Here is a 13,832-nt window from a genome sequence, read left to right as displayed (position 1 = left end):
CCCCTTCCATTGTCTGGTGGATGCTGGGGCCTGAACTGTAATGATCTGGCTGAGGCCTTTGCCTCCTGACTCACAGTCCACACCCCTCATTGTTTATGACGCTGCACCTAGCCGCCTGTGCCAGGCTCTCGCTGGCCTCCACAGCTTCGAACACGCACGCTCCTTTGGCTGGAATCTTTCCCTCTGTTCTTTTCCCCAACCCCCTACTCTTTTTGTGCAGCTAACACTACATGTTTTTGGTTTCAGTTTAGGAAGTCACCTCCTCCAGGAAGCCATCCCCTGTCAGATTCCAACAGCATCCTGTACATCTTCTTTAAAAAATGCATCCCTCCCTATCTACGGTCCTGTTTACTTGTCTTGCTCACTCACTAGCCTGCTCTGCAAGCTCTGTGAGCCAGAGGACTCATTTATCTTGTTCCCTGCCATATCTCCAGCACCTTGAACAGCGCCCAGTGAATTATTTAATCAATCAACAGTGACTATAAAATCATCTGCTTTTTTATAATAGATAATTTATATCTATTTTAATTTATTATTTATTGATTTCATTGACTCCTAGACATGAATAATTGACCATAAGCCTAGAAAAGAGGACTGTGGATATATAAAAAAATAATTCATCATTTTCTTCCTTAACTAAATTGTCCCTTGGTCTTTTTTTTTTTTTCACCATATACACACTTCTGAATTTGTTTATATACACATTGCCCTCTCTGAAAGCCTGTGTGTGAAAGCCTACTACTCCTTTTACTTGCCAGGTCAGAAAGAAAATGAGATTGAATATTAGATTTCCATGTAAATAGAGAAGAGTATGTAAGAGGACCCATGAATGCAAAAGGTTACCTCTTACTGTGTATTTGCACACTCTTCATTGATTTTAGTTGTTGCCAGCTTGATTAGGAAACGGTCAAAGAGTCCCAGAGGGCCATCAGACCCAGCACAGCCCTGTGCACTGGACTGAAGCCCTGTTGCTGCTTCCAGAATATACAAGGGCCGCCATGACACCTTTGAGAAGCCCATAATGCTGCCAGGACACCAGCTAATTTCACAAGATTCTGCACTGGTCCCTGTGGTTTCACTGAGCCATATGCTGTACTTATGACACATCAAAGTTCCAACCCATTTGTATGTGGCCTGATGGAAGCCTGAGGACACCCAAGGGCAACCCAGGTTCTCTTGATTCTGAGTTCTGGGGCCCAACTGCATATCCTGATTTTCCAAAGGACAACCTGGAACAACAGGCTCAGGACTGCCCAGATGAAGGCCACTATATCTTGCTGGCGATGCGGCCAGAAGAAGTCAACTCCTCGGTCATTCCATCTGGGCTTTACAAGGGAAATCTCATCCAGCCTCACGAGCAACCTGTTGCTCTATTTCAAAATAAAAAACACTGCAAGTTCAGAGGTGCTAGATCCCTTGTCTATGACCACTGCCACTTATTTCCCAAGTTGTTCCAGAAAGGATCTAAATCCGCTTAAAAAACTCCACGCAGAAAGAAATAAAATGAAACAGTAAATGAGGAATACTGGAAAGATAAAAATGAAGCCAGGATTGTGATTCGTTGAAAAAATAAAATCCTCACCCTGAAGTTCTGTACACTTGATGGAAATGGGTCACAAACTTGCTCTGAGCTGTCTAGTAACCACTGGCAAAAGGGGGGAAATAGTTCATGTCCTACAATACTTTCCTCATGAGAAAGCCTTGGGTCTTTTTTCAGAACCCTTAAATACTTAGTTCACAAACAGTATTAACCAACATTATTTTCTACATCAAAAAAAAAAAAAAAAGAAAGAAATGAAGAGAAGGAAATAGGTGAAGGGGAAGTTATAAGGAGACTCGAGCTACTAAGAAGATCTAAATATCAAACAGAGCTTAGGAGCCCCACCCGACCCTAGGTCTCCTTGGAACGATGCTCCTAAGTACAACTAATACCCCAGTAATAACCTTGAATCACCATGTGGAGGTGAAATTGTGCTCAGATACTGTTAAAGAAGGCAAAGAATCCTGGCATAAGAGCATCAGAATTTGGCATACATTTCTTCTCTTACACTCTGTATTCTAAGAAGAACAAAACAAGACACATGAACTCCTATTCTCAGTCTCTACCCTCACTGGGGATGAGTCCAATTTTTTTTTAGGTTCACATCTAAGTACTCATCTAAGAGAATCCATTGTACCTTCTTCACCTCCCCTTCTGGGTCAGTGCTGACAGTTCAAATAATTTGTGAAGAGCGCTCTGTGAAAACTGTAATGAATTCCCAATCAGCTTTTGGTTTTGTGTGCTTTGTTTTGTTTTGAGAAAAAGCATCCATCTCCATGTAAGATATGAAGAAGTTCTTCCAGATGGGCCTAGAAATGACCATGGTAAATAAAACTGAAACACTTTTTCAGGTTCCGGAACCAGGTTGAATAGATTATACTGAAGGCAAACTACACACAAAACAGGTTTCTAGTTAAGAGCAATGAAATAATCTTAATAATAAAATGGCCATTGACTGAGCATTTGCCATAAGCCAGGCCTGGAGTAAATATCCATGTGGAGTGCCTCTTGCGAGCCTCCTAACAAACCCTCACAGCAACCTGGCAGGTCCTCTTACCACCCCCTTCGACACCCGGGGGCAGCCAGGCCTTCAGCACGTGAACCAACCTGCTCAACGGCACACAACTTGGAAGCAGAGGAGTGCAGAAACGGACACAGGTTCCAAAGTCTGCTTGATAACTAGGCCACAATCATTTCGTACCACTCTATCCATCATTTATTAAAAAATCTTTTTGGGATGCCTGGGTGGCTCAGTCGGTTAAGTGTCTGCCTTCAGCAAAGGTCATGATCCCGGGGTCCTGGGATCGAGTCCCACATCGGGCTCCTTGCTCAGCAGGGAGCCTGCTTCTCCCTCTCTCTCTGCCTGCCACTTCCCCCACTTGTGCTCTCTAACAAATAAAATCTTTTTTAAAAATCTTTCTTTGTTTATTCATTTTTTCCCTATTTAATCCTCCAACATATATTTTTTGAGTATGAGAAAACATTTCTATTCTGTGTACCTTCTTAGGTGTATACAATAATGACCAAAACATAGGGGCTTCAAGGAGCCTACAGTTTAGTAGTGATAAGGTTTTTTAAAAAGACACTTATAATACATTTGTCAAATCTACAATGATAAGGGAAGTGCAGAGTGCTATAGGACCATGAAGTAGGGACAGGGTGCCCAGAATTGGTGGAGTCACATCAAACTACATAAAATGGGAAAGTTCGAAATGGTTTAATAAAAAAAAAAGAGTGCTCATATTGTACTTTCTGTCAGTATTTAAGAAACAGTAAATCCAAAAATGTGTCACAATTGATTTCTACAGATAGTAGTTTTCTATTGCTGTGCAACAAGTTTAGTGGCTTACACAACAAATTAAGTGGCTTAAAACAACACACATTTACTATCTCAGTTTCCCTAGATCAGGAGTCCAGGCAAGGACTCTGCTCAGGGTCTCACAAGGATGCGATCAAGGTGTTGGCTGTGGCTGCTGTCTCCTCCGGGCCTCAAATGGCCAAGGATGTGCTTCCAAGTTTACATGGTTTTTGGCAGCATACCCATCACTTTTTTCTTCCCCTGACGAGTGTGTGTTTTTTTTAATTGCTTAATTTATTTTTAATTGAAGTATAGTTGACATGCAATGTTGTATTAGTTTCAGGCTACAGCGTAGTGAATCAACATTTATAGACATTACAAAATGTTCACCACGATAGGTCTAGTTACCATCTGTCACCATACAAAGCTGTTACAATATTATGGATTATATTGCTTATGCTGTACTTTTCATCCCCATGACTTATTTATTCCACTTCTGGATATTTACCTGAAGAAAACAAAAACACTAATCCAAAAAAATATATGAAGCATTATTTACAAAAGCCAACATATGGAAGCAACCTAAGTATCCACTGATAGATGAATGGATAAGGGAGATGTATATATATGCAATGGAATATCACTCAGCCATAAAAAAAGAACGAGATCTTGCCATTTGTGACAACATGGTTGGAGCGAGAAGGCATTATGCACAGCAAAATAAGTCAGAGAAAGACAAACGCCATATGGTCTCACTTATATGCGGAATCTAAAAATCAAAACCAACCAACCAACCAACGAATAGAAACAGAAACTGACTTACAGATACAGAGAACAAACTGGTGGTTCCCAGGGGGGAGGGCCTTGGGGGAAAGGTGGAATAGGGGAAGGGGATTAGGAGGTACAAACTCCCATCACTTTCTAAAAATATGAATCACGGCAGCCTCCTTTCTGGTCTTCAAACTGGCCACATCCTACCCAGCATCAGGGCCTGTGCCCTTCCCCCTGCCCTGGCTGCGCCTCCTCACCAGTCCTTCCCCCCTGCCATGGACCCTACTCAAAGGAGAGTGCCCCATGCAGCCTTTTCCTGTGCACCCAGTTGAACGTTGGCCCCCCTCAGCCCGCCCTATCTCCTCCATTACTCTTCTCACAGTTGGTGGTGACCTTGTTTCTTATTTATAGTTGTCTGCCCACGCTAGACTCTGGGTTCTCTGACGGAAAAGCTTTTGTGACTCTTGTTCAGTCCTAAATCGCCAAGCTACAACAGTACCTGGCACACAGCAGGGGCTCAACTGAACTTTGTAAAAGGAAAAAATTAAATAATTGATGAAATCCTCTTCCAAACATCATGGCAGAGCAGGATATTTAAAAGGCTGAATGGACAGCGAGAGACTCTGAGAGCAGCCACGGACCGGTGTCCTATCAGCCTCGCTGCTCAGGCCCCACGGGCAGCCCCGAAGGAGTCCCCTCATGTCTCAGTGCCCCAGTTAGCTCAACAGGGAAATAAAGAAAACACTACCCACGCCAGCCTTGCTCTCATGATGGAAAAGGCCTTACGCTCATAAATAATGAAAATATAAGGAAGCTACCCCAGACTGCCTCCTGCTTACTGAGAAGTAATCAAGACATCCCCTAAGCAGCCAAGAGAGGTGCTACAAAATAATTAGTGTTTTACCTGTGACAATGACACTCATTCAAATGTGTTCAAAAGCCTCATCTAATTGCATCCCAGAATGTAATTTTCTGAGGAGAAACACTGCGGGATTCTAGGAAGTTTATGCTGAAAATAAACTCAATGCTAAAATTAAAATCAAACTGAAATTAGATTTAACCTTGACCCAGACAGGTTGTGTAGTATAGAATTAACCTTGCCCAAAAGTCTGGCCCTGGACTTTGGCTCCCAGGGGGGTGATCTCTAGGCGCCCAGAATGTCCTGCCTGTCAGGAGGATGGTTTTTTGCCTGGGGGCTTTGGACACCAGACACTCTAACAGTGTGATTTATGATGGGGGCTTTGGGCCACATCACAACAGTCCCAACGTCCAGAGGAACTGGATATTAGACATACCTACATGGCCTCTGGGAGGAGCTAGAGACCAGAAGTCAGCCATGCGGGTAGTAGGTGGTAGTCCCAGTAAAATCTTTGGCTCAGGTGAACTTTCCAGATTGGAAACACCTGTGAACAGTGAACGTTGCCTGCGTGGTGGCCAAGAAGCGTTAATGCCAGTCCCTGACTCCATACGAAATGACCACAGAGGCTCATGCTTGGACCTCTCGTGGTCTGCCCTGTGTCTCTTCTGATCTTCATCTGTATCCTTTCCCTATAATAAACTATAACCATGAGTATAACAGCGTTTGGTGAATTCCGTTAGTCCGTCTAGCAAATTATTGACCCTGAAGGTGATTTGGGGAATACCTCCAAACGGGTGGTGTTGCCTTTATGGACTGTGTTCCCTCCACCTTTGTAGATGGCTAGCCGTACAGGTGGCCTAAAGTCTCCTCCACGGGTAACGTACCTGCTAAGATAGGTGCTGTTTTTCTTTATTTCTTCTTTAAAGGGTAGTGTTTCTCTTTTTGATATGAAAATTTAAACATGAGATGACTTTAGACTTGGATACAATGATGTCCCAAGCAACCCGGGACCTTTCTAAGTGTACTCACGTATTTTTTTTCTGCGTTGGCCCCAAGAGAATTAGACTAACCAGGAAGGGCCTTCTGAACCAAAATTCAGGCACTTAAGAAGGCCACTGAAAACCTTTCTTTTGCGTTATGTTGGTGGAGCAAACAGGAAAGAATCCACCTGTGGCTGACATGAACAGAACAGATGTAAGATGGAGGGAAAACCACAATGAGGCTTACGTTCCAACCTGCCAGAAGGCTCAGGGCCAGCAGCAGGGCTGAAGGGGTGTGCCGCCTCAGGGAGAATACCAAAGGGTGCCAGCATATGCCAACTGCATAGGGGCAGTTGACCACGGCAAGATCACCCCAGTGGAGGTCAGCTGTGCCTCCATAAGAGGAGGCTAATTTGAAGTCCTAAGACCAAGGGAGAGAGACCGACACAGAAACGTCTATGGATCAAAACACTGCATAAGAAGACAGCAAAGCCAAATCCCAGCTGAAAGACAAAAGAGGAGCTGGGAGGTCCAGGCTGCTTTCTTTCTTTCCTTTTTTTTTTTTTTTTAAGATTTTATTTTATTGTATCTATTAGAGAGAGACAGAGATAGCAAGAGAGAGATGAGTGGGGAGGAGAGGGAGAAGTAGGCTCCCCACTAAGCAGGGAGCCCAATGTGGGGCTCAATCCCAGGACCCTGAGATCATGACTGAGCCTTCTTAGGCAGACGCTTAACCGACTGAGCCACCCAGGTGCCCCTCCAAGTGGCTTTCAAGTGAACTGTGAGTAGGCAGGGGTAGTGCTGAGCTCCAGAGGCAGTCACAGCAGTAGGCTCATGCAATAAGAAATGTTGACAGTTCTTGGAGCGTGGAAGGTGGACCAGAGGCTCTGCTGCCCTGATAGGTGAGAGATGCATGCACACTCTGACTGTAAGTGTGTAACTGAGTGTGAGGATAAGGACCTAAAATGGACTTGGAATTGCAGGTAGAAGTCACAGTTCAGAGAGGATAAAAATGGGAGAGAAGCTATCAAGGGAGCTGAGAAACGTTTCCTTCCAGGGGTGACTTCCAGGGGTGGAATACAAAAAGGTAGAAAAGACATCCCTCATTCCCCAGTAAACCTACAAGCAGATGCTGGGGAGACGATGGCAGTGCAACATAGCATATGTTAAATAATGATAAACACAATCAGCATATCTAAAAAACTAAAGAAAGAACAGTTAGAGGGGCCTGGGATGAGACTTGAGCTTGAAGTTCACCTGAGCTGTACGTTCAGCTTACATCAATGTAGAAAATGAGGGCATCCCAGGAAGGGAATGACATGGACCCAGAGGCAGGAATGTGCATTGTATATTTAGATACAGTGAAAGGAGTAGCCTAGGGCAGAAGTTAGAGAGAGACAGAGAGAGCACAAGTGAGCGCACTAATGAATAGGGAGAACATTTTAAACTTTAAGGGTGGACTTGTAAGTGTTAAAGTCTCATAGGTGGTACAACTGAGGTGTCTACTGCCACCTGGTGTCAGCATACCTTATTGACAGATGTGGAGTGACTACTCATCCTAAAAGCTTAGTATGCCAAAAGAAACATAAAAAGAAAGACCTATGACATCATACTTTAAAATGAATATCTCATTCGATTAAGGATCCTAGTTCTAATGGTAATTTGAGACAAGTTATTAAAAGATGCAAACAGAAATGTTCCCAGCATATTCTTCTCTGAAGCAAGCGAAGATTGAGTTGATTTTCATTACAGAATTGCAGTTAGTTTTATATAACTTTCTCACACACAAACAGACACACAAAGTCTGTACTCCTTGCCTGATCTCTTCTCTTGTTTTATAATAAATGATCAGTTTCCTTCATAGGAAAACACAAAGTGGGTCATCCACAAAGTCTGTGATCTTCTCCTGGAAGGAAGCCACTGTCAGTCCCCAGACGCCAGTATATCCAACACCATTGTGCTATGGAAGTTCCAGAGTTCTCCTGCACTACTCCCACCTCCTACTTCCCAGTACCTCTGAGGGAAGGACACATCTGTGAATCCTCTGGCATCACTTCAATTCCTTACAGCTGTAAAAACCACTGCATGGAAAGAAAAGAACATTTCCTAGACTGGGAATCCCCAGACACTTTCCCAAGCTGAACAAGTGAACAGAGTTTTTGCTCTGGTGAATTATACCCCATTAAGGAGAGCAGAGAGAGGAAAACAGTCCTGAGACGACTGTGGTCTGTAAATGCCTGGGCTTTGCTGCAGTTCGCAGCCATTTTTCTTGACTTCTCTGAAATGTGGGCCTGCCCTGACTTCAGAGCCCTGCTTTACTGGCAGGTTACGCTTTCTTGTAACTATTTTATCTGGGATTTGAGTCTGCATTATAGAGAAAACCCATTTGTGATGTTTCATACACAGCGATGAGGTCTTCTCTTTCCCCAGCTTGACCCACACAGCCCAGCCCGCCTCCTGGCTTCTCCCTGCCCAAGGCTGCCCGAAGCTTCTCGTCAGTGTGGCCCAGGACAGCAGTGGGGAGATTTGATGCTGGTTGCTGAGGATCTTGAGCGAGCCTTCGGGGTGGGGGAGGGGGGTGGGGGGGCATTCCTCCTGGATGTCTCAGCTGGCATCTGGGACATAAATAGAAAAGGCAACATGAGGCCAGGAAAGTAAGGTGAACATGAGAAATGAGAAGAGAGGTGTGAACATACTCGACATATTCCCCTTAGGGGAGCCTGTGCATGAATCCAAATAGAATTCAAATGACTTCACATCAATTTTTCCACAGTACACTACCTCCCTACCTACTAGGAATTTCTCTGTAACATACCAGGGAAGGAGAATACAAAAATTATTAAAGGAAATTATCTAATTTAAGGACAAGTCAATTAACAACTCTAGGACTTAAGACGCACTATCAATGCAGCCAGCTAAAATTTTTATGTGGTTCGTAATTAAATTACCTTGCACCTAAACATATTCAATTACTGAATTAAACCAAATTATGCTGATCACAAAGAATAAATTAATATTTAATTAAATATTACATTTTTATGCCAAATAAGGCCATGATGGGCAGAACTGATTTGTGAAGAAAATTAGCAAAACTAAAAAGTTTCCCAAAAGAGAAAACAAAAATCTTGGCTAATTTCTTATTCATTTACAAAGTTTTTCAAGTTTTTAGATAATAGTTTACTATTTCAAATGTTGAACTAGATAAAAGACCAAAAAAAAAAAAAAAAGATAAGAGTTTTAAATCCTAGACATCTGAAAAGTAAACTCAAATTCAGAGAAATTAGAATTATGATTTTTCACTTTATAAGAATAGTTATCTCATATTTATAATAGAATTTGCCCTGTGGAATTTATCACATGATTAAGAAAACCCAAAAAAGGTAACATTTCCTCAGAGAAATATCTTCCTTGTTCTCTCCCTTCTCCATGTCACACACACAGTGGTGCTTGGAAGGTTACATTTGTATGCTATGTGACCTTCTTCTTTGCCCTTACAGGAAATACTCATATTTCTTTGGAGGGTGAAGGGAAAATGCAAGGAATCGAGTTCATACACAATTTATGTATATGACTTTTCATGGTATCAAGGCAAATTCCTGATTCATAAATAAGGTCACAGCTAGTCATGACTATGTTTTCAGATTCATCTTAGAAATTCCACCAGCGATATAAAATATACAGGCAAAAGCTTATATAGGTGAAATATCATATGATTGCCATTTTCTTCTTTATTCACTTTAATATTATTTAAGTGTCATATAATGAACACATATTACTCTTATAAGACAAAAAACACGTTTTTAAAAAGGATCACAATGGAGTCTTGTCTTCTACTATCTCACTCAGTGTCACCAAAGAGAAACAGCTCATTTTTAAATTGTTCCATGGATTTACCAATGAGAATCTATCTAATCAGTTCTCCACGATATGAGCAAGAGAAGATATTGCCAATCAGAAAGACAAGTGGCTGAGCTGGGGACAAGATTCTCTGGGGGAAGGAAGGGACATAGGACAAGAGCCACTGTGCCAGCACTGGCCGTGTCCCATGTACAACATGGCCCTGCCCATTGACCTCAGTTCTTGGAGGAGCTAGCCCACCGGGCAGTTACTGTCATACCCATTCTACAGGCGAAGAATCTAAAACTCAGCTAGCCACCAGGGCCGTAGAGCTAGAGACTGGCAGAGTTGAGAGTAGGTCCAACTTGATACCACCCAACACATTCTCTGCCTATTGCTTCCTAAAGCCTAAGGTTTGTTTGGTCCTCACTAGAGATCCCCTGGGAACAAAATTGCCTTTCCATGTTGACCTTGTTTATTTTCTTTCTCCTGCCACATGGATGCTTGAAAGAAAGGAAGAAACCCAGGATCTACCCAACACTGGCCACCCTCACTTGAAAATATACGAGGACTCTTGCTTGGGGCATGAGCTCACCAGCAGGATGTGTGACAGGCAGGATTGTCCAGATCCATCTCTGGAGCTCCCCAGACTCTCCTGGGAAGGAGTGGCTGGCCACGGGAGGGGTGCTCTGCCCCCACCCCATGCACGGCAGCATAGGAGCTCACCTCCCACCCACCACATCCGTGCTCCAGTCCTCATGCACAAAGATCCCGGGAGCATTCTCATAAACTCCCAGGACTGCCCCTCAAGCCCCTTACACAAGCACGCACCCCCGCTGTGCTGCTGCGGCGGCTGCAGCCATTTCCAAGGGCAGAAGGCGAGCATCTGCCTGGCCACCTCACAATTCCACTTCTCTCTGTTCATGTCTATGTCATTTCTTAAGCCTTCTGCCAAGGTGCTCATCAGATTCCTGTTTGCAGTCCAGGGATCATAATAGGAAAGAAATCGCCAAAGGGAAAAGAAGCAGAAATTTGCAAACAGGGACTAATCTCTGCAGGCCTGCTCTCCAATTTCTGTTTTCAACACACTCCTTTCAAATGGGATAAAAATCAAAGGTGTGGACTGTTGGGGCCCTGGGAGAAGCACAGCCTCTCCTTTCTATGTTAGACAGAGAAGGGTCTAATACAAATCTGCAAATGGGGTGGAGGAGCTTCCAAAAGAGTCTTTATACTTGTTCATCATTTAATTTAATTAATAGAAGACACCACAGCAGCCATCAGTTAATTACAGAGCACTTGCTATGTGCGGGTGCTGGGCTGAGCACATGCACCAACGTTCATAATCTCACTAAATCTGAATTACAACTCTCTAAGGTGGGTTCTTTCATTATCCCCACTTCACAGATAAGCAAACTGAGGTTTAGAGAGCTTAAATAACTGTCCAAGGTTGTGAAGCTGGGCTGGATTTTTAGCCCCAGAAGACCACAAAGTTCTTCATTGCTATGCTCTACTGCTTCGCCTCAGACCTTCAAGTGATGGGTATTTAGATTCCAAACGAAGCCTGGTTTGTTTGTCCAGCTGTTTAACTGACTCCAAAGTCTTACACTGAGATCTTTCAATTTCAATAGACAAGGGTAGGGTCAATCTAGGGGGTGGTACAGGAAGGAGGAAGAAGGGAACCCAGAGAATTCAGATTTATAACAGGAAAATGGCTTGAAAGAGCTAAACGTAGGAGTTGGAGCCAAATGGTTTGGCAGACACAAGCACGTTCAGGGGTGCGTGATGACAGGGACAGTCCTTTTTCCACTCCACTTTGAGCTGCCTTTATAGAACTTTATCTTTTATGTCCAAAGATCAAATAAAAAAAGATCACATTTAACGAGAACTAGGGGAAATAAACTGGTGGCAATTAAAGAGTAAAAATAACTTCTCTGTGGCTTCAGACCACAGGAGCTTTCTCATTTTAAGAGGCGCAGGCAAATCACTTCAACAAGGCCTTTTGGGCTGAGTCGTCTCATGTTTCCTCCCACACCCATGGTGGTTAAAGTTATATACAGTCACAGCTCTTGAACCCATAGAATTGTGTAATAAATGGAAGTACAACCAGGCCAGCCTCATCAACTCACAAATGCAACCTTGCAGCATGGAAGAAAAGGTTATGGAATCCATATTCTCAATGACAGACTTTCCTTCTTCCATCTTCAAGCTTTCTTTCTACTCTCCCCTGACTTTGGATGCAAAGTCTGAGAGTTGGCCAACACCCAAGGAATTCTCATTTCACTGTCTTATTTTCCACTTGCAGATTTGTTTGGGGCTAGACAGTGAGGCAGACCTGAACTCTTCCTCAGGCCTCAAATAACCAAGCTCACTCAAACATCCAAAGGCAGCCAGAGTTATTTGAGATTCCCACCTCTGCCCCAACCCACCACCGTGTAGGCAGAATTTGGGAATCACTCCTCAATCTTAGAGTCAAGCCAACACCTAGAAAAATCACCAGCTTCCCAGTGAGCCTGCAGACACAAAAAAACAGAATGACCTATAGGAGGTAGCTCCGAAATACTCCCTGCAATTTCTTAATTTGGGACATAATGTGGGACTGCGTCAAGATAAGATCAGTCTCAACACGAGAAAGAAAAAGTGTTTACTGTATGTACTGGGGGCCCTTGTTTTGTATGCCAAGATATTTCATATACTCTGTTTCAAGGCTGAGTCAATCCTTGGTCTCTGACCAAAACCCATCCCCCAAAGCACTGTACCTACCGGTAGAAAGTGGCATAGTCCACAGTTGAGTGGCAGGTCTGAAACTCCCAGGATTTGAGTTTCTGGCATTCTCGATGAGCTCGGAGCTTTACCTTCACTGTCCCTTGACACAGTTCAGGCACCGGTTTTCTCTGAGGTCTGTTGCAGAACTCATTGGACTCTACCCTCCAGGACTCAGCAAAGTCATCCACATCAAACTTGAAGTTTCCATCTCCACCAATTAAGTCATCACGCTTATGTCCATTGTAGTTGCCACAGAGACCACAGAGTTTGCCCTTGAGATGGGGGGCAGCCATGACTTCAACAAAACTGTCTCCATCCCAGGATATTTCCAAACCTAGAGGAAAAGAGGATCAACCACTCTTAAATCCACCAATAATTCCCGAGTGCATGTAACCTTACATAAGACAAACCTCTAACAAGGAACTAAGGGTCTACCCAAATTCTTGGTTACTGTTTAATCTCACCATATTAAATGTCATATGACAGTACATGAAGCACTTTTGGGGGCTCAGAATTTTTAAACTGTATGAAGTTTGTCCTTATATGATACCTTGCATACCCTGGTTTGACTTGTAGAGAATCACTCATTGACCATATTCTCCTTATGTTTATAGTTTTGCCCATTTCTATAGTAATTGTGTTAGTCCAACTTGTGCTTTCATTTATCCAATACGTGAAATGTGGAAATGGAAAGATAACAATGATGACAATTTTTAATATAGTTTTTTCTTTATCCAAAAATCCCCAATGTAATTATACTAAACATCAAATGAAAATATCTAAATTATTTGTTATAGTGAAACTATTAAAGTAATAAATACATAGCTTCTGAATAGATCCTCTTCAAAGGAAAACACTCTTATGGGAATGTCTGAAATGAAAATGTTTGCCTCCTCATCATTTTACAGACATCCCTGAGACAAGGATGGTTGTTTAATCAATGTTTCCTAGGATAGAGTTGTTGTGGAACCCTTCCAACCTTCACAGCCCTGAGCTGATCATAAACTTCAACATTTGAGGAAGTACTGGAGGCTACCAGGCCATGGGGAAAAGTTCATGTGCTAGAAAGAATCAGGAGGACAGAACAACCTTGTTCACCAAGGAAATAATCTTTGCTCCAGAAGGTAGAGAACGTAGGCTCCTCTTGGTTTGCTGAACTGACCACCTAAAATATTAGAGGCTTTGTCTATAAACTTTCATGTTTTTTTCAAATATGTGGCCCAAGACTTCAAGATCCACCAGCCTATGACCCCAGTAAATACTGGCATTTTTATGTCACATGTA

At 43.0% G+C, this 13,832-nt stretch overlaps 1 protein-coding gene across 4 annotated transcripts in view; it reads right to left on the bottom strand.

Moving 5' to 3' along the window:
- BMPER (BMP binding endothelial regulator) overlaps positions 1-13,832 on the bottom strand; it is a 241,060-nt gene that overhangs the window by 58,554 nt on the left and 168,674 nt on the right. For 3 of the 4 annotated variants that reach the window (XM_057304229.1, XM_026509040.4, XM_044387486.3), the window contains one exon: positions 12,546-12,882. In XM_057304229.1, the coding sequence (XP_057160212.1) occupies positions 12,546-12,882 (337 nt within the window). Of the gene's footprint in view, positions 1-8,280; positions 8,564-12,545; positions 12,883-13,832 lie in introns of those variants that run through there. The other variant, XM_044387480.3, reaches the window with a different exon arrangement.

The sequence above is a fragment of the Ursus arctos genome, unplaced genomic scaffold, assembly GCF_023065955.2.
Source record: "Ursus arctos isolate Adak ecotype North America unplaced genomic scaffold, UrsArc2.0 scaffold_3, whole genome shotgun sequence".
Taxonomy (NCBI): domain Eukaryota; kingdom Metazoa; phylum Chordata; class Mammalia; order Carnivora; family Ursidae; genus Ursus; species Ursus arctos.
Note: the sequence above shows the minus strand (reverse complement) of the source record. Positions and strands in the feature narration are given on the sequence as shown.